We start from the raw sequence: 20,220 nt of genomic DNA, 5'->3' as shown, positions 1-20,220 counted from the left end.
CCATTCCCGTTGCCTATTGGGGCCTCAACTTATTATACTCTGCCCAAACACTCCCCATTTTCTCCGCCCACCTTTTCACTTCTGGAGGCCAGAGGTATAACATATCCAAGATTGTGAACGACAAGTTCGAAATAGGCATGGTCAAGTACCAGGACCAGGGGAGAATACATTTAAGTATGTTTTTTGCACTTGCTTATGGTTTCGACTTCACTACCATTGCATCTACAGTCACCCATGTCGCCTTGTTTGTTAAAATCTTGAAGAAGAAGTGTAAACTGAAATTGTATTAATGAAAGTTGTTATTCAAAAATAATTACATATTTTCTTTATATAGGAGTTTAATACTAACTAATCACCCTTATAACTAATTATATCGTTAATTATTATTTTTACATCCTCCTCTAAAGGAGAAACGTAGTAAAAGCAAAGTTTCACCTTGACAAAACAAGTCGATGAAACATCAAGCTACGATCATGCAGCCATTTTCTTCAGCAAGCCCAATTCAGCGAGCTTCATTTTTTTAGCTATCCAATTTAGACAGCCGAGTAAACCAATTCAGCAAGCTCCATTTTTTTCAGATACCGAACATAGACAGCCGAGCAAGCCCACTTCAACAAACTCCATTTTTTCCAGCTACCCAACATAGACAGCCGAGCAAGCCCACTTCAGCAAACTCCATTTTTTTCAGCTACCCAACATTGACAGCCGAGCAAGCCCAATTCAGAAAGCTTCAAATTTTCTTTCGAACTACCCGATTAGATATCTCAATCTTTGTTAGTCCAATCCACAATAATCATTATGAATGGTCTTTTCTTCATTAGTTGTCAGTTTTCAACCTTTCCAGCTTTAGTTTTTCTTTTCTTCAAAAAAAGACAATTTAGCATTCTTATGGTATTGACGAATTATGTCGACAAATCTATTTCTTTCGGTGATCGCGAGAGAATCTTTATCCACGACTTCAATCAATTCAATAGCCGCGAAACCGCTCTCTCCAACAACATCTTCGCCGCATTAATCACAAGCTGCGTTTTCCTACTAATGTTCACCCACTTCATCTCCGGCTTCGAACCCTCAAATATGATATTAGAAACCAACCTAGAGAATTCCCTCGCTATTAAAGCTTCTTGAGGAAGATTCGTCTCCACAATGCACTCACTCGGCATCGATTCCCATCCCAGAGACAAATTGGACCAATTCGAACCAGAAACTGTATAGAACGATGCTCCTTTCTCCTCAAACGGTATTACAAAATCATGAACACGTAAATCTCCTTTACTTCCTAAAACCCTAATATCCATCGCATGATTAGCAAGAAAAGAGCAGTAGAATGTAGTTGATCTCCCATCTCCCCAAGTCAACGAAGCAGAACAAGATAACAGAACGCCTAATTCGTTGAATTCCGATCTGGAATAGCGGTTACCTTCTTCGGGAGATCGTAGTTCATACACCAAAGAATCGCGCGAATACAATATCAGCCGGCATCTCCAAGTACACCGAGAGAATCAAGGTCAGGTTGAACTCGGATGTCGTTCTTTAGAAACCCGGAATTGCCTTTGTAAGTGAATATACTATGAATCGATTTGATTTGGCCGAATCGATCTAGATCGGAGAGAAATCCGTTCATCTTCATCGTTCTCGGATGATGCATCCACATCGTGGAATCCATATACTGTACGCCATTCGATTCGCAGGCTTCAAGAATCTTGTCAAGCTCCGCCGTGTTAAGAGCCACCGGTTTCTCCAATAACACATGCTTTTTCTGATTTGCAGATATTATGGCCCATTTTTTCCATCTCTTCAACTCTCCACTTCATTGTTGATGACAGTGGAAGAAGAGGGAGCGCACAGTAATGAAGAAGGGGATGAAGATTGAGGGGAGTGAAAAACTTCTGTCATGGCTACTACTTGGTTTCGATTCCAATTTTACTTTTATTTCAGGAACAACAGTAGAATCTCATCTTGATCTTATTCGTCATTATTTTTGCTAATAGTTTCATTATCTCTCAAAACAAATATGCCATCAACATTTGAATCTCGTATATCTCCTTCTTCCATTTTAGAGTCACCATTTACTCTTCTCCCCTCGTCTTGATCTTGATCTTTTTCGCTACACTTGCGAACTTATTTCTTCTCTATCTTTTTGTCACCATTCTTGATTGTATCGTCTCTATTATCAATGTCAACAAGAACCCAGTTAATCTGACTTACTAACGTCGGCATTCTTGATTGCATCATGACCCATATCTTCAACAATAGAAAATCTCTCAATTATGTGCATTCAACTAATTCATCTTTCATTTATTTCACTTCTTCTTCAATAGTAATAATACAATAAACCTTCTACCAGTGGCTTCTCCGGCCACCAATAGAGGCAGCGAAAACTCTCCAAGATTTTTAACCTTGAAGCTCTGATACCATGTTAAAATCTTGAAGAAGAAGTGTAAACTGAAATTGTATTAATGAAAGTTGTTATTCAAAACAATTACATATTTTCTTTATATAGGAGTTTAATACTAACTAATTAACCAAATTAACTAATCACTCTTATAACTAATTATATCGTTAATTATTATTTTTACATTGTTCTACGGGAGGTTGATTAATTTGATAATACTAAATTCTATATATAATAACTCAGATCGAAGAATTAATTAATGTTTTGTTAACTCATGCATGGAGATATACCAAAGATTCTAAGCATCTATTATGGTTGAAAAGGAGGACATACGCACGAGATCAATGAGAAAGTACAAAGACATACCATCGTGGTGGTTCTACTTATTGTTGGGGGTAACGTTTTCCATTTATATCATCTTATGCATCTTCTTGAAAAACGAAGTTCAAATGCCATGGTGGGGATTGGTGTTTGCATGCGTGATCGCCTTCTTTTTCACCCTTCCAATCAGCATCATAACCGCGACAAATAACCATACACCTGGATTGAACATATTAACAGAGTACATAATGGGACTCATATACCCGGGGAGACTAATCGCCAACGTGTGTTTCAAAGTATACGGTTACATGAGCATGGCTCAAGCCGTATCTTTCCTAAGCGACTTCAAACTAGGTCATTACATGAAGATCCCACCTAGATCTATGTTCTTGGTTCAATTCATAGGAACCATTATAGCCGGAATAATTAACATAACAGTCGCCATGTGGCTTTTGTACACCGTGGAAAACATATGTCAAGACGATATTCTCCCACCCAACAGCCCCTAGACCTGCCCGGAGGATCGTGTGTTTTTCGACGCCTCAATAATCTGGGGGCTGGTAGGACCCAAACGGATATTCGGTAGTTTAGGGAACTATAGTGGAATGAACTGGTTCTTCCTTGGAGGAGCTGTTGGACCGATTTTGGTTTGGCTTCTACATAAGGCATTTCCTAAACAAACGTGGATTCCACTCATTAACCTCCCGGTTTTGTTTGGGGCGACCGGACATATGCCACCTGCCACTACTTTAAACTACAATTCGTGGATTTTGGTGGGGACGATTTTCAACTTTTTCGTGTTTCGATATAGGAAGAAATGGTGGCAGAGGTATAACTATATCTTGTCGGCTGCCTTGGATGCGGGATTGGCTTTTATGGCGGTTTTTCTTTATTTTACACTCGAGTCGGAGAACAGGGAGTTGAAATGGTGGGGGACAGCCGGAGAGCATTGCAGTTTGGCGACATGTCCAATGGACAAGGGGATCATCGCAGATGGTTGTCCAGTACGCTAATGATTTCTTTTTATAATGATTCGGTTGTGAAAATTCGAAATCCGGTTAAAACATAGCTAGTATCAGGCCAGGACCTGCTGTGTAATAAGTGAGGCAATTGCCTTAGGCCCAAATATTTTTGAGGCACTAAAATCTTTAAAAAAAAAATTATAATGATATGTTCATGAGCTTATTTTTAAAAAGCTCATAAATAATAATTGATAACCTATCAATGATAAGCCCTAACTTAATTTGTATCCAAAAAAATAAAAATAAAAAACATTATCTTACTTGGAGAAAAGAGTCGCATGATTCCCATTTATCAACAAAATCAAGGAAAAAGAAAAAAAAATAATAAGAACAAGCATTCAGGAAAAAGAAAAGGAAACATTTCCCCCAAACCCCAAGCTCGTCGTCGATCCTCCAGCTTGTCTGAATCGTAGCAGAAAACTCGGTAGTCTCCTTCCCCGAGCTCTTGGGCCTTTTTCGCTCGTTCCAGCCTTGTTTCTCGGCACTGTGCCACTGCCCACTAGAGTTCTTCTTCCGATTTCGGTGAGATTTTGGTTCGATTTACTTGATTATTTTTGGTTGTTGAGGACTTGTCTGGTGGAATGGTGCATTATTGCATAGCGGAAGTGCAACATTGTGGTTAATCATAGATTCATAAAATGCTGGTTAATCTATAAATTTTTAATGCAGATTAACATTTAGAGTTTTATCAAGCATGCCTCCTATAAGAAAACAATTGTCTGGGGTAGAAAAAAGAAAGAAAACACAAAAGGAAGATGCTTTAATTCAAAGCCAAGTAGGAAGCCGAGAAAAAAATTATTGAGAAAGTTGATTATGCAAACTTGATCAATATTTTCACTTCAAAAAATGCGAGACGAGTAATATTCAAGTGACTATGTACTAGTTCGGAACATGAATTTTATATTTTGTTTGGATCTTCTTTGTTTTTTTAGTATTTATTTATGACATATTGTTTTAATGATATTTTATTTCTAGAATTAATGTTACAAATACTATTATATTTAAATCGATAAAAAAGATATGTATGAATATTAAGTTTTGAGGACACCAAGTTTTGTGCTCGCCTTAGGCTTCAAAATCTCAAGTCTGACACTACACTGGCTAATATGGAAAGAATATTAGTATGAAATGTTGCAATTTAAGATATTGGAATATGTAGACATCATCATGATGACATCATCATGATGCAATATCTTATTTCCTTAATTTCCTTAATTGCCTTTTCCCATGATTCTTTCCTTAGAATTTGTGAGTATGTATAATTATTGAAAAAATGTCAATTTTATTTATAAAGTTGGAAATATGTATTAAATTTATTTACAAAGTTGTAAAATTTTATTTATGTATATAAATTTGTTAAAATGTGTCAAAATTATTTAACATAACGGAATGTCTCAAATGGAGTTAAGTTTTTATCCACGTAAATATTTATTTTATATTTTGTTTAAACTTTTTTTTTATTTCAAACAGACTTTTTCTTTACATTTAATAAATAAATAAATAAAAATTCTCTTTTCTCTCCTACTTCACTATCCATATTCTTCTCATTCCAAATCTCAATCTCCAAAATCTCATCCACTATTTTTCAGACCCACTTCACCGTCTCTCTCCGAATTTCACTCTATGTTTTTCTCAATTGATGTCAAAGCAATATGTTATATATTCAATATGAAACATCGAGAGTACAAAATTCTGGATTTTATTTGAATAACTTGCCTGCAATTTCCAATTTCACTAGGCAGATCAGAATAATGAGTTTTTAGCGGTTAAATATGATATATCACCTGTAATGGTTAGAATTTTGAAAATGAAACTGAGATTCTAGTTTTGATTATAATCAAAGTTGGAGTTGATAAGTTAAATGTGATATGTCACATGTTTGTCCTTGTTTCTGATTGTTCTTCGTAAAGGAAAAACTAGTTCCAAAATCGCTTCAGCTAGAGTTTTGGAATTTTATTTAGTTAGATCCTCAATCACAGAGTTCAATCGCAGATAAACGAGGTTTATTACAGATATTATATTGTTTGATCAAAACTGATCCATCCGATGGTCAGATCACGAAACAAACCTTTATTATTAGGCCTAACAACAATATCAAAGTCTAGGAATGATCAAGTTAAAAAAGGAATAGAAAAAACAGTCTACGACATTCTCTGAAGATTGAGATTCGTTTGTTGAGTTTTTGAATGCGATTGAATTGGTTGCAGCGGTGTTGTCTGCTGGTGAAAGAAAGGGGATAAAGATGATGGTGGGTCGCCTGCTAGTGAAGAGAGGGGATGAAGATGATGGTGGGTTAGATTGGGGGACGATAAAGAGAGAAGAGAGTAAGAAGAAATTTTTTATTTATTTAATTTTATATATTAAATAGAAAGAGAAGGTCTGTTTGAAATGTAAAAAATATGTTAAAAAAATATAAAATAAATATCCACGTGGTAAAAATTTAACGTCGTTTGAGGCTTTTCGTTATGTTAAATAACATTGTGGAATGAAGGGGCATATTCAAGAATGTTGTTTCAAATTTATTGATTGTCCTAAATGGTTTAAGCAACTAAAAGATTAAAGGAAGAAAAAATTTGTGAATGTTGTCAACACTCCGTATGATGTCAACAACAACCCCAACAATGTAATTGTTGATGATTTTAAGTTGTTCCGAGGTTTCATTAAATATATGAAAGAAAATGGAAGAAACAACTAGAAATTTCAAACAGGTAAACATTCTAACATTGCATTAAATTCTAGTATTAATCTTAATCATGTTAACAATTTTAATATAACTTGGATTTTTGATTTTGGAGTTAGTGCTCATATTTGCAATAATAGAAAACTTATGTATAGTATACATACCATTGCTAAAGCATTATAATTATTTTTACCAAATGGCAGTAAAAATAAAATTAAAGAAATAGGTACAATTATTTTAAACAAATATTTGCACCTCAAAAATGTCATGCTTTATTCAAATTTTAAATACAATCTTATATATGTTGCATAATTACTATAATTAGATAACATTAAATGTTCTTTTTCTTCAACATATTGTGTTTTGCGGGATCTTGAGAAAGATTTAATATTAGGAAAAGGGATTAGGTGAACAATTTGTACTATTTTAAAAATGATCTAGATGATTTCAATGGTAATCCTTTTGTCAATACAAATACTAATCCTTCTTTTTTAAGCAATGTAGTATGACAACTTTTATTAATGCAAATGAAAAACTTTCATTTTGTGAACTTTGTAATGAGCAGTTTATGACTATTATCAATAAAAAGTTTTTATTTTCAGTTCAAGTTCATTAATATATTGCATCAAAGACTAGGCCATCATTCTCATAAGGTTTTACAAAAAAATCTTCCTAAATATAAAACATAAACTTAGACATTGTGAAGTTTGCCCTCTATCTAAAATGACTAGATCACCATTTTATATTAGTCAATCCAAAACTAACTCAATTTTTGAATTAATTCACATTGATTTATGGGGACCTTGCAAAGAGTCTTAAATTATTGATACTCCATATATATTATCCATTGTAGAAGATTATAGTAGAACTACATGGACTTTTTTGCTTTATGATAAAACAATGATTTTTAGTATAATTAAATAATTTATTAATAAGATTAAAGTTCAATATGAAAAATATGTTAAGATTATTCATAGTGATAATGGATCTGAATTTATTAATTCAAAATATTTTGAACTTTTTTCTCATTTTGGTATTCAACATCAAACCTAATGTGCTTACACTCCACAATAAATTGGAGTTGTGGAGTGTGAACATAAACACCTTACTCAAATGGGAAGATCGATAATACTTCAATCAAAATTGCCTATTGAATTTTCGTCATTTTCTCTATTATTGGCTACTCATCTCATTAATAAGTTACATAATAGTGTTCTCAATTGGCAACACCATTTTTTTTACTTACCAACAAAGATGTTGGTTATAGCTATATGCGAACATTTGGTTGTCTTTATTAAGCAAATATTCAACCTTAAATATGTAAATTTAAACCTAGGTAAAAAAAAAGTATTTTTTTTGGAATAACCTCTTAATAAAAAATGGTTATATAATAAATGAAATGGATTCGCAAAAATTTGTAACTTCTAGTGATATTCATTTTTTAGAATAACTTTTCATTTGCTCAATTTGAAGTTTTAAAAGTACAAGATAATTTCACCAGGGCAATTTATTATTATATTTTTTAATAATAATGAGAATTCACATTGTATTAATTCAAATGAGTTTGATATTTTTGATAAGTTTGGTACTTTTGATGGAAATCAACTTGATGTCTTTATGGAAACTCAATTTAATGTACTAAATATTAATCTGCTTATTCAAGAACATGAACAAGATCTCGAAATAAGTTTCATTGGTTTGGTGACTATATGATTAATCATACTATGGCCACACAAACCAAAAACCATATGTTGTCACCTACATTTCCTTTTATTTATAATTGCACAGATACTATTTAGAAATATTTTCTATCTAACGTTTCAAATATTTGTGAACCACAAACATACAAAGAAAAATATCTTAATTCTAATTGGATCAAAGTTATGAATGATGAAAATCGAGCATTGAAAGCCAACAAGACTTTGAAAATTACAACTTTTCCACATAGTAAAATGACTATTGGCAACAAGTTGGTTTATAAAATCAAATTAAATCTGGATGGTACAATCGACAAATTTAAATCTCGAATAGTTTTCAAATGATATAATCAAATAAATGGCATTGATATTCATCAAAGTTTTTCTTTGGTGGCAAAACTTGTGACTATAGGACTTTTAATTGTATTAAATATTGTTAAATATTGGTTTCTTCATTAAATTTATGTGCATAATACTTTTCTCCATGGCCATTTGGAGTAAGACATTTATATGCAACAATAGTTATATTAAAAGTAATCCAAATTAGGTTTGAAAATTAAAAAAAGTCTTTATGGTCTCAAACAGGTTTTAAGGTAATAGAATACAAAATTTTTAAACAATCTTACTAGTTTTGGTTTTGTTCAATCATCTTATGATCACTGTTATTCATCAAATAAATGAACTCTACTATAATTGTTGTATTGATTTATTTTGATTATATTTTAGTGGCTGGTGACAGCCTTTATTAAATCTCTAAAACTAAAGCATTCATTCACTTTAACTTCCCAATTAAAAACTCAAAGGAAGTAAGTACTTCCTTGTTTTGAAATTGGAAAAACCTTCAAAGGTTTGTTTGTCAGTCAAATAAAATACATTCTTGACATTACTGTCAATAATGTGAACTCATTAAAGTCAAGCCAGTTAAATCCCCGATGCTTAAAGTCATCACATTTGAACCATATTCACAAAGTGTTTTTATTGAACCAGAATCATTCTATAGACTCATTGATCGGTTAATTTACTTAAATTTTACACGCCCATATATTGTATTCTCGGTTCAATAACTAAGTCAATACATTTACAACCCAACTAAAGTTCATCGGGATGTTGGTTTACAAATGGTTAGATACCTCAAAGGCATACCTTCCCTTAAAAGTTTTTTTCCTTTTTCTAATCATGTTGTTTTTGAATCTTTTTCTGATGTTGATTGATAAAAAGTGCTCGAATAGTCGATGATCACTTAAGAGATATTGCATCAAATTAGGGATTGCACTAATATCTTAAAAAACGAAAAAATAAACTATAGTATCTCGATCTTCTGCTGAAGCGGAGTATCGTAGGCTCACATCAACTGTTTGTGAATTGCAATGGATATCGTACCTACTCTCGGATATGTACGTCAAATTACAAATTATCATTTCTCTTTGGTGCAACAACTAGGATGCAGTTCATATCACTCAAAACTCTATCTTTCATCAGCGTACAAAACACATCGACTTCGATTATAATGTAGTTCGTGACAAATATAAAGTCGATTTTATTGATCTTCGACATATCTCAAACAAAAATCAAGTTGCAGACATTTTTATTAAAGCTTTGGATGGTACTCAATTTGATGATCTACGTTTCAAACTTTATCTACAAGGTTTTTATCTTGAGGGAAGAGTGTAAAGAATTATTATCGTTTATTATTACCGCTTTATATTTCTCATATTATATACCTCATAACTTGAGACTTATTTTTTTATTTTGTAAGTACTCATAATAATGAAGCTCTCTAAGAGAAAAACGTATTTTCTTAATCTCTCAAAACCTAATTTATAAATCTCTCAACTATTCTTCATTTTGTTCTTTGTTTAACTGTGCTTAAGAAAGCATTTGGATTATCAACGTCAAGATAGTTTAGTGGATCGACATTCACATTGTATTTTTTTTCCTTGACATAAGTCTTTTGCACGATCGTGCCATGCCCAACGCTAGGTCTAGCTTCAATGCTTGATCCAGACATTTTAATTTCACAAAACTTTTATTATTTTTAGCTCTATTCCATAAACGAAATCAATCATAGGATAATTTGAAGAAGAACAAGAGACGAAAATGTTGAAAACCAAATTGGGGAAAACTAACTTTGATTTGTTAGTTCATCGTTTATATATTCAGTTATAAATATTAAGAATACAATCCTTGAATTTATAACAAATTTTCAAGAAAATCTTTAACTTGTTATACATATAAATTTGACTTTAAACTAATATATTGGCCTAACTATTATTCTTTATTCTAATGAGTATGTTCCATCAACGATTGTTTGCTTAAAAAATATTAATATTATTTATTAATAGACTTAAATTTACTCGACATTGTGAGAATATAAAAGAAGATTGTATTGAATGATCTCTCAATTACATAGGGCATGTCTCTTATATAGACATTAAATTAGACTTACAAGGAGTCTAAATAATATAATATAATATAATATAATATAATATAATATAATATAATATAATATAATATAATATAATATCGATATTATCACAATTTATCATATTGTGATAATATCTTACAGATATATTATTTTATATTATATCTCTAATCTCCCTAGCCTAAGGGAGACTCAATCGTCTAAGTAAGTCCACTACAAGGAATTAATATAATAGTTGGGTAGTAAGTCCGTTAATGAGGTAGTTGGGAGAATATCATTAATGAGTTAGTTGGACATTATATAATTAACATAGTAGTTGGGTAGTATTATTAATGTAATAGTTGTAATTAGTCCTATAAATACCTCAAAGGTATTTATTTGTAAACACCAAGTGTTCATTCAATAGAATTCTTATTTTTAAGCACTTTCTTTCTCTAAGTTTTTCTTTCTTTGTCTAAAAAGGCTTATTAGCTAGAATCTGAGTCGATCTAGCCTAGTGCCACACGGGTTGAAATATTTCATCCCGTAACAACTTACTCCAAAACCAAAGGAGCTAGCCAAAGAGAATGACGTTAGGGTTAGGGTTTGAAGAAGACATAGATAATGATGAACCGAACGGCAAAAAAGATGAGGCAGTGGACAACGCAAAGGAGAATAGCAAAGAGGATGAGGAAGAAGAATAAATAGAGAGGTAGCAGAGTTTTATTTGAGCCCTCCATCAATGACTAAAATAACCATTGATGAAGGCAGCCCCTCCATCACACTGTGCTCAAGGACAAAATTTTGACTCTGATACCATGTTAGAATATAGAAAGAGATTGTATTGAATGATCTCTCAATTACATAGGGCATTTTTCTTATATAGACATTAAATTAGACTTATAGAAAAACTAAATAATATAATATAAAATCGATATTATCACAATTTATTATATTATGATAATATTTTACCGTCTTTATACTATATCTCTAATATATTATATTTATTAGGAATATTCTCAATTTTGTTATAAGGATCCAGAATTGTAAAAAATAGTTTGGGATAATTCAGTGTAAGAATATGAAAAGTCTATTCTGAGACCGCAAAGAGATTATGACCTCCAGCCATTTGAATGAGTAGAATGTGGATGCTAAATGATAATAGATTTTTCAATCTGATAGAGCTTTGAAAATCTGAAACGGAATTCTATGGTAGATTCTTTGGTAGATTGTTTGTAAAGAAAATTGAAAGTAAATATAAATTAATATTCAGCGTTGTAGAGAACCGGGGTGATCACAATCAATCATATGAATTATGATAGATTGAGGGTAAGTTTGAACTTAGTTTATTATAAGGTAAACCAATTTCTAAATTAATTTTTTTTTTTTTTTTATGTTTAACTTTTCAAACTAACATACTTTACTATTTAAATTCAATTTTCATATTTTAATTTTATTTATTTATTTATTTTTATTATATTTAAACTTATTATTAAATATATATATATATAAATTAATCTTTTTTATTAATTTTTTTTTATAAATTAGATTATTTATATTTTAATGTATATATTTACATTATTATTTATATATTAATAAATTTTATAATTTTAATTAAAATATATATATATATATATACATTTACATTTCAATTATTATTTATATAATATAATAAATATTCATTCCACGCCCTCATAATAAGTATTAATATATTTTAACCATAACCATATATAATAATTTATAAAAGTAATTACAATCATTCTTTTTTAAATTATTGACAATTTTATTTAATACATATTTGTCTAAGTATAACTTTTTTGGCAATACCTCTCAAAATTATGGTTTTTTCGTGAGTTAGCCATCTAAATTCGAATACACTGACTTTTACTTTTATAATTTTTCTCTTTCTCAAAATTTCATTGGGAATAAAATTATCATATTTTTTCAATTGAGAATGTTCAATATTGATTTTTTTAAGCATAAAATTGAAATCTTTAACACTATATTTTATGTTAGGTTTATTCGTTGATAAACATTTTTAACTTATGTTTTTTTTATTTCTTAATTAAATATTTAATCTCTTTATTTTCATATTTATTTGGTGACACTTTGAACAATCATGTTTTTTTTATAATGTTTTTGTCATTATATTTAAATAATTCTTATTTATATAAAATAAGATTAAACTTTTTAAAATAAAAATTATATAAAATAATATTTAAAAGTAAATATATATTAAATATAAATTATCAAATTTATAAAATTAATAGTTTAAAATATTAATTTAAATATATATTAAAATATAAATAATCAAATTTATAAAAATAATAATTTAAATATTTTAATAAAATAATAATTTAGATATATATAATAATAAGTTTAAATATAAATAAATTTAAAAAATAAAAATAAATAAGAAAACTGAATTAGAATAGTAAAGTAGGTAGTTTGGGAATAAATGAACAAAATAGGTTAGTTTGGGAAGTTGAATGAGGTTAGTTAGGGAATTGGTTCTACATTCAGACGTGAACTAGAGTTTTGGTCTGTTCAAGTCTACAGCAGATAAAATGTGAAAATTTGGTTGTTGTCTTAAGTTTAGTTTTAAAATTTGATTAAAAAATTTAATTTTAATATGATTTGAACTCATAATCAAATAAAAAAAAAGTTAATTAGTTTGAACCATTGTTATAATATTTTATTTTTAAAAAATAATAAATTTAACTTAAATATTTTATTCTTTTTATGAAATGGGTTATCCGAAGAATGGGTTGACACAGTCTGAGAGCTTGTTGGACTTACCTTAGTGCCGACCTTGAATACATTTGGTAAGGAGCATCTTATCCTCAACTTATTTGTTTCAACTTATTCGTCATATAAGGAAATTACGTAACATATAATGTGTTTGATTATAATTTTTTACGTTAATTTATTACGTAAAATTATTATTACATATATTATTGCTAAATACAAAAATTAAAAGCTGAATTATATGCTATTTTGTTTTGAATGATATGCATATTCTTTGAAATGAATTACAAGAAAAAAATTATTAAAAAAATAGCATACAAAGTTGTCTTTTTGTTTTTGGTCAAAGTAATTAGAGTCCGGCCCCATGCCATCACGCAATCAATCAATTAGGATGACTTAAAAGTCATACATCCACATGAGCTGACTTGAGAAACAGGGAGATTCATTTTCTAAAAAAAATGAATCAGGAATCAAATCCTCAATTAATTAATTAATTAGCCCATTTTTGACTTTTTCTACTAATAAGAAAGCTTGGCTGGCCATTATCTTTACTTTATTACTTTCTTTTATATAATCCTCTTCTTAAGTATTATTAATTTAACTAGCTAGCTATGGCTAATTCACAATTGCATAATGATTAATGTACCCAATTTATGTTAAATCAATTTCAATGTCTTAGCTTTGGTTCGGTAATGAGTTATTTAGATAACACATGAGTTATATAAAAATGTATAATATAATAAGTTATTTAAATAACATGTGAATTTTTAAATAGGATGTATTAGTATCAAGGAATAAATAAGATTTGATAGAATTAGTGAGATGATGTTTAATTAAATTAAACTTATTTAAATAATTTAAACCTTACAGGGTCTTAGTCTTATTTTAAAATGAATTATATACACTTCATAAACATAAAAATCTTGCAAGGTGCTCACCCAATATAATAATAAACTAATTAAGTATAGTCTACTCGATCTTGGGAATGAGAATTCAAGGATTATGTGACTTGTTTAATATTGGAATCTTTTATTAATAATAAATACAAATTAAAAGAATAATATTGAGTATTGTGATTTTTTAAAATTTATATATATTTTTTTTTTTGAAAAACAGATTTGAAGATATTAATATATAATAATAAAATTATTATTATTTTTTTTTTTTTTTAAAATAGAAAATATTAATATATAATAATAATATTAATTTAATTTTTTTTAAATTAAATATATTTTAATATTTTGGTTAATGAATTAAATAATATTATTAATAAAAAAAAAAAAGAAATAATTTTTTTATTAGAATTGAACTTTTATAAATAAATAAAAAAATCTAATAATCTTTTATTTTATTAACAAAAATAAAATTTTATAAAAAAAATTATTATAATTTCTCTCCATTATAATATTATCATTTTAATTATCAAATTATTTATTTTATTAATTAAAATATTAAAATATTTCTATCTTATATTAAATAAATAAAAAATTTTAGTTCAACCAATTAAAATTCAAAAGTAACTTACTTTTTTTTCTTATCCAACTAGGAATTCTCAACTTCTAAACAAAACTTGAAAAATCAAGATCAACCACTATATATATATATATATATTGTGATGAATACTAAATGTGAGAAGAAATTAAGGAAGACTAATAACTTAGCTGTATATTTTGAATTTATATTTTTATTTATATGTGAATAGCTTAGCTGTATAATTTGAATGAGATGATTGCACTCACACTTCATCCCAAAAAAATATCATATTCTATGAATGCAATAAATAGGATACAGATCAACTTCTTTCAATAAATACTCTTTGACAAAATAATATATATATATATATATATATATTATTTGTATATTTAATTATTAAATTAATATATTATATTTAAAATTAAAATTTAATAATAATAAAGTAAAAATATTTTATTTAATGAACTAATTTAATAATAAGAATAAAAGTTATATAATATAATTTTTTTTTATAAAAATAAAATAAATAAAAAATTCTTTAATTTATTTATGACAGTTTATTGCCAAACTTATTTAATATCACATACTCTCTCTCTTCCGACTCACTCACAATCAACACTCTCTCTCTCTCTCCGCTAGGCCTAGCTACCGGAGTCAATATGGGCTACATGGAGATAGAAGCACCGCAACCATCCGCCGCCGCCGCCGCTTTTTCCGGCGCCGACGAAGAAGACGAATCCCCAATTGAAGAGGTTCGACTAACCGTAGCCAACACCGACGACCCGACCCTTCCAATATGGACATTCCGGATGTGGTTTTTGGGAATATTATCATGTGGGCTTCTCTCTTTCCTTAATCAATTCTTCGCTTACAGAACCGAACCACTTGTCATCACTCAAATCACAGTTCAAGTCGCCACTCTTCCGATCGGACACTTTCTAGCAGCTATCCTTCCCAAAACCCAATTTCGTCTCCCCGGGTTCGGGTCAAAGTCTTTCTCTCTCAATCCGGGTCCTTTCAATATGAAGGAGCATGTCCTTATTTCCATCTTTGCTAACGCCGGTAGTGCATTTGGAAACGGCTCTGCTTATGCTGTCGGAATCGTCACCATTATTAAGGCTTTTTATCACCGGAAAATTTCATTCATCTCCGGCTGGATTCTCATTATTACTACTCAGGTGCGTACGTCATGCTTGCGTCATATATATATAATTCTTTTTTAGTTAAATTAATAAAAAGGGTCAGCCTAAGACATCACTACATTAAACCATCTAATAATTTATTTTTACTTTTGTTTTTGATTTGAAAAAATAATTAAATAAATATATTGTTAGTGGAGTTCAACTATTCATTAATGATGAAAGTGATAACATATATAATATTAGTTTTTATTATTCTAAAACTAGCTTTTGATCTTAAATATAACTAAAAGTTATTTTATATTAGTACATTTATAGTTGTACATATCTAATTTGACTCAATTATCCTCTTTAATTTTTTTTTGTCAAATCAATTTTATTTATTTTTTATTTTTTTACACGCACATGAATATTATTTTTTAACATTTAAGAAATGTTTGATAAAATAATTTATTATTTAGTTTAATATATTAATATTTTTTATAATTTAAGTATACTTGATAACCTATATTTATAACTATTATTTTTAAATATAAGTAAATATTTTAAAATTAAATAGTTAAAATATTTAACTTATTTAAAAAAATGATTTTTTTTATTATTATCCTCTCTTAAACAAAAATATCAAAAAGACTAATATATTCTCTTAAAATTAATAGTTCTGCATCATTTTTTCTGAAGTACTTCTTTTCAAACACTATAATAATGACAAATAATATCTACACATATTATAAAATTGGGATAAGAATATATATATATATATATAAATTATTTAATATATAAAAATACAAAAAATCTTAATTTTTTATTATCTTTTTATTTAATATTTAATATTCAATATATTAAATTATATTTATCTATTTATAAAATTAAATTAATATATTAAATTTATTAACTAATATAATTAATATATAAATAAATAACAGTCTTGATTTATTTGATCTATTAAATATTATCAAAATAATTATATATTGAATATTTAGATATTTTTATTAAATAATTCAAATTTTATTTCTAAATATTAAAGTAATTTAATACTTAAAATTTAATATTATATTTAAATCTTAATTTTCAGTTATATTAAAATAAAAATCAAATAGATATTATTTCCTAAAATTTTAAAACTAGAAGTTTAGAACTCTTATTATTTGATAAAATTATCAAGATATTTTAATGTTAAAAAGTAATATAGGTGATTATTTTTAGTTAGATTATTTGATGAATTTGAAAAATGATAGTTAAATATAATCGTAAATTATTTTAAAATAATTCATATCAAACAAGCTCACATAAAAAAAATAAATTTAATTAAAAAGGAAAAGAAAACTCTACCTAAGATGCATGATGCCACTAAGAAGATAAAAACAAACTACTTAAAATAGATAGACTAGTTTCATTGGTTCGGGTCGGGTCCACTCCTACGAAATTGGAAATTAGAAATTTCTAACTAATTCATGGGCTGGCAAAATTGACAGGTATTGGGTTACGGGTGGGCCGGTTTACTCAGAAAATTTGTTGTGGAGCCGGCTCACATGTGGTGGCCGGGGACACTCGTTCAAGTCTCCCTTTTCCGGTTCACCACTAATCTTTATTTTGTATTTTCATTTTATTAAAATATATTTTAATAAAATAATTAAAATTTTCAGGGCATTGCATGAAAAAGAATCAAATAAAGAAGAAAAAAGAATATCAAGAGGAAAGTTCTTCCTAATAGCCCTCATATGCAGCTTCACCTGGTACACACTCCCTGGTTACCTTTTCACTACACTATCCAACATCTCATGGGTCTGTTGGGTCTTCTCCAAATCAGTAACCGCCCAACAGCTCGGCTCGGGCATGAGAGGTCTCGGCCTTGGAGCCTTCACCCTCGACTGGTCCGTGGTCGCCTCCTTCTTGTTTAGCCCACTCATTTGCCCTTTCTTCGCCATCGTCAATGTCTTTTTCGGTTTCGTCTTGATAGTCTACATTGTCATTCCTGTTGCCTATTGGGGTCTCAACTCATACTCTGCCCAAACATTCCCCATTTTCTCCTCCCACCTTTTCACTTCTGGAGGCCAAAAGTATAACATTTCCGAGATTGTAAACAACAAGTTCGAAATAGACATGGTCAAGTACCAGGACCAGGGGAGAATACATTTGAGTATGTTTTTTGCACTTACTTACGGTTTCGGCTTCGCCACCATTGCATCTACAATCACCCATGTCGCCTTGTTCTACGGGAGGTTGGTTTGATAATACTAAATTCTATATATATATATATATATAGTAACTCAGATTGAACAATTAATTAATGTTTTGATAACTTATGCAGGGAGATTTACCAACGATTACGAGCATCTATTAAGGTTGAAAAGGAGGACGTACACACGAGATTGATGAGAAAGTACAAAGACATACCATCGTGGTGGTTCCACTTATTGCTGGGGATAACGTTTTCCGTTTCGCTCATCTTATGCATCTTCTTGAAAAACGAAGTTCAAATGCCATGGTGGGGACTTGTGTTTGCATGCTTGATCGCCTTCTTCTTCACCCTTCCAATCAGCATAATAACCGCGACAACGAACCAGACGCCTGGATTGAACATAATAACGGAGTACATAATGGGACTCATATACCCGGGGAGACCAATCGCCAACGTGTGTTTCAAAGTATACGGTTACATGAGCATGGCTCAAGCCGTGTCTTTCTTAAGTGACTTCAAGCTAGGTCATTACATGAAGATCCCGCCTAGATCTATGTTCTTGGTTCAATTCATTGGAACCATTGTAGCCGGAACAATTAACATAACAGTCGCAATGTGGCTACTTAACACCGTGGAAAACATATGTCAAGACGATATTCTCCCGCCCAACAGCCCGTGGACCTGTCCGGGGGATCGTGTCTTTTTCGACGCCTCTGTAATCTGGGGGCTGGTTGGACCCAAACGGATATTCGGTAGTTTGGGGAACTATAGTGGAATGAACTGGTTCTTCCTAGGAGGGGCCATTGGACCGGTTTTGGTTTGGCTTCTGCATAAGGCGTTTCCTAAACAAACGTGGATTCCACTCATTAACCTCCCGGTTTTGTTGGGGGCGACCGGAAATATGCCGCCTGCGACTGCTTTGAACTACAATTCGTGGATTTTGGTGGGGACGATTTTCAACTTTTTCGTGTTTCGATATAGGAAGAAGTGGTGGCAGAGGTATAACTATATCTTGTCGGCTGCCTTGGATGCGGGAGTGGCTTTTATGGCGGTTTTCCTTTATTTTACGCTCGGGACGGAGAACAGGGAGTTGAGTTGGTGGGGGACGGCCGGAGAGCATTGCGATTTGGCGACATGTCCGATAGCTAAAGGGGTCGTGGTAGATGATTGTCCAGTACGTTAACTTTTTCTTTTTTAATATTCGAAATCATGAACATATGATTTTAGTGTCATTGATGTTATTAAATTAAACATGTGGTAAGGTGCATATATTTTATATATGTAATAAATTAGCTAGTTGTATGGAAGGAATATTAGAATGAAATGATGCAATTTAAGATAATGGAATATATAGTCATCATCATGATGCAATTATCTTGTTTCCTTAATTTAATTAATTGCCTTTTCCATGATTCTTATCTAATTCAAGATATGACAAATATATCACCTTAAAGAATCGATGAGTATGCATACTTAATAATAAATAAAGTTTTCTGTCATATAAAGTCAAATTAGGTTTTCTGTCATTAAAGTTTTTTTTTTTATTCAGTAATTAAAGGGGTAAATGAGGGTTATTGATTTGTGTAAGGATTTTTTTTTTTTTTTTTATAAAATTCAGTTTTTATCTCGAAACTCAAATATCTTATCAACATCAAATCAAATAATTTTATCATTTAAATATTAAAATTACCCTCTAATTTTATTCTCTCTCTAAACCATCATTTTCTCACCTCACCTACACTATATCTTCTAAAGTGGACAAATTAATTTAAAATTTTAAAAACCAATTTTTTCATACTTTTTATCAAACGAGGATTTTCTTGAATAAAACCAGGTAAAACCCAAAAACTCTTTCCTCAAACAAGCCCTAAATGAGTCGGTTGATTGGTTGATATATAAAATGTATCACAAAGGATATTTTTTTTTTTGTTTTTTAAGGATGACATATTGGTCTAAGCACATTATTTAGCTAAAAAAAATGATTACTTATTTTTAATTTTTTTTAAATATTAATATATTTGTATTAATTTTTTTTTAATGATTGTAATATAATTGTTTACATTAATTTCAAGTCTTATAATTCTAAATCTTACATTAGATTCAAGTTTTTAACTTTAATTTTTGTCTCCATTCTATGAGGAATCCAACTCTGATGGTGATTA

General features: G+C 29.7%; 2 protein-coding genes and 1 pseudogene across 2 annotated transcripts; 2 read left to right on the top strand and 1 right to left on the bottom strand.

Moving 5' to 3' along the window:
• Positions 1-962: 962 nt before the first annotated feature.
• On the bottom strand, positions 963-2,220 carry LOC124933756 (annotated as a pseudogene).
• A 477-nt stretch (positions 2,221-2,697) lies between these two features.
• LOC124921797 (oligopeptide transporter 4-like) lies at positions 2,698-3,645 on the top strand. Its single transcript, XM_047462498.1, has one exon. It carries the CDS (start codon positions 2,707-2,709, stop codon positions 3,223-3,225), a length of 519 nt encoding a protein of 172 aa, XP_047318454.1. The 5' UTR covers positions 2,698-2,706; the 3' UTR covers positions 3,226-3,645.
• Positions 3,646-15,337: 11,692 nt separating this feature from the next.
• Positions 15,338-19,439, top strand: LOC124919068 (oligopeptide transporter 4-like). Its single transcript, XM_047459207.1, has 4 exons — positions 15,338-15,915; positions 17,352-17,449; positions 17,523-18,098; positions 18,188-19,439. The coding sequence occupies exons 1-4, from the start codon at positions 15,397-15,399 to the stop codon at positions 19,239-19,241; spliced, it is 2,247 nt and encodes a 748-aa protein (XP_047315163.1). The 5' UTR covers positions 15,338-15,396; the 3' UTR covers positions 19,242-19,439.
• Positions 19,440-20,220: the final 781 nt, after the last annotated feature.

The sequence above is a fragment of the Impatiens glandulifera genome, chromosome 1 (assembly GCF_907164915.1).
Source record: "Impatiens glandulifera chromosome 1, dImpGla2.1, whole genome shotgun sequence".
Classification (NCBI taxonomy): Eukaryota; Viridiplantae; Streptophyta; class Magnoliopsida; order Ericales; family Balsaminaceae; genus Impatiens; species Impatiens glandulifera.
Note: the sequence above shows the minus strand (reverse complement) of the source record. Positions and strands in the feature narration are given on the sequence as shown.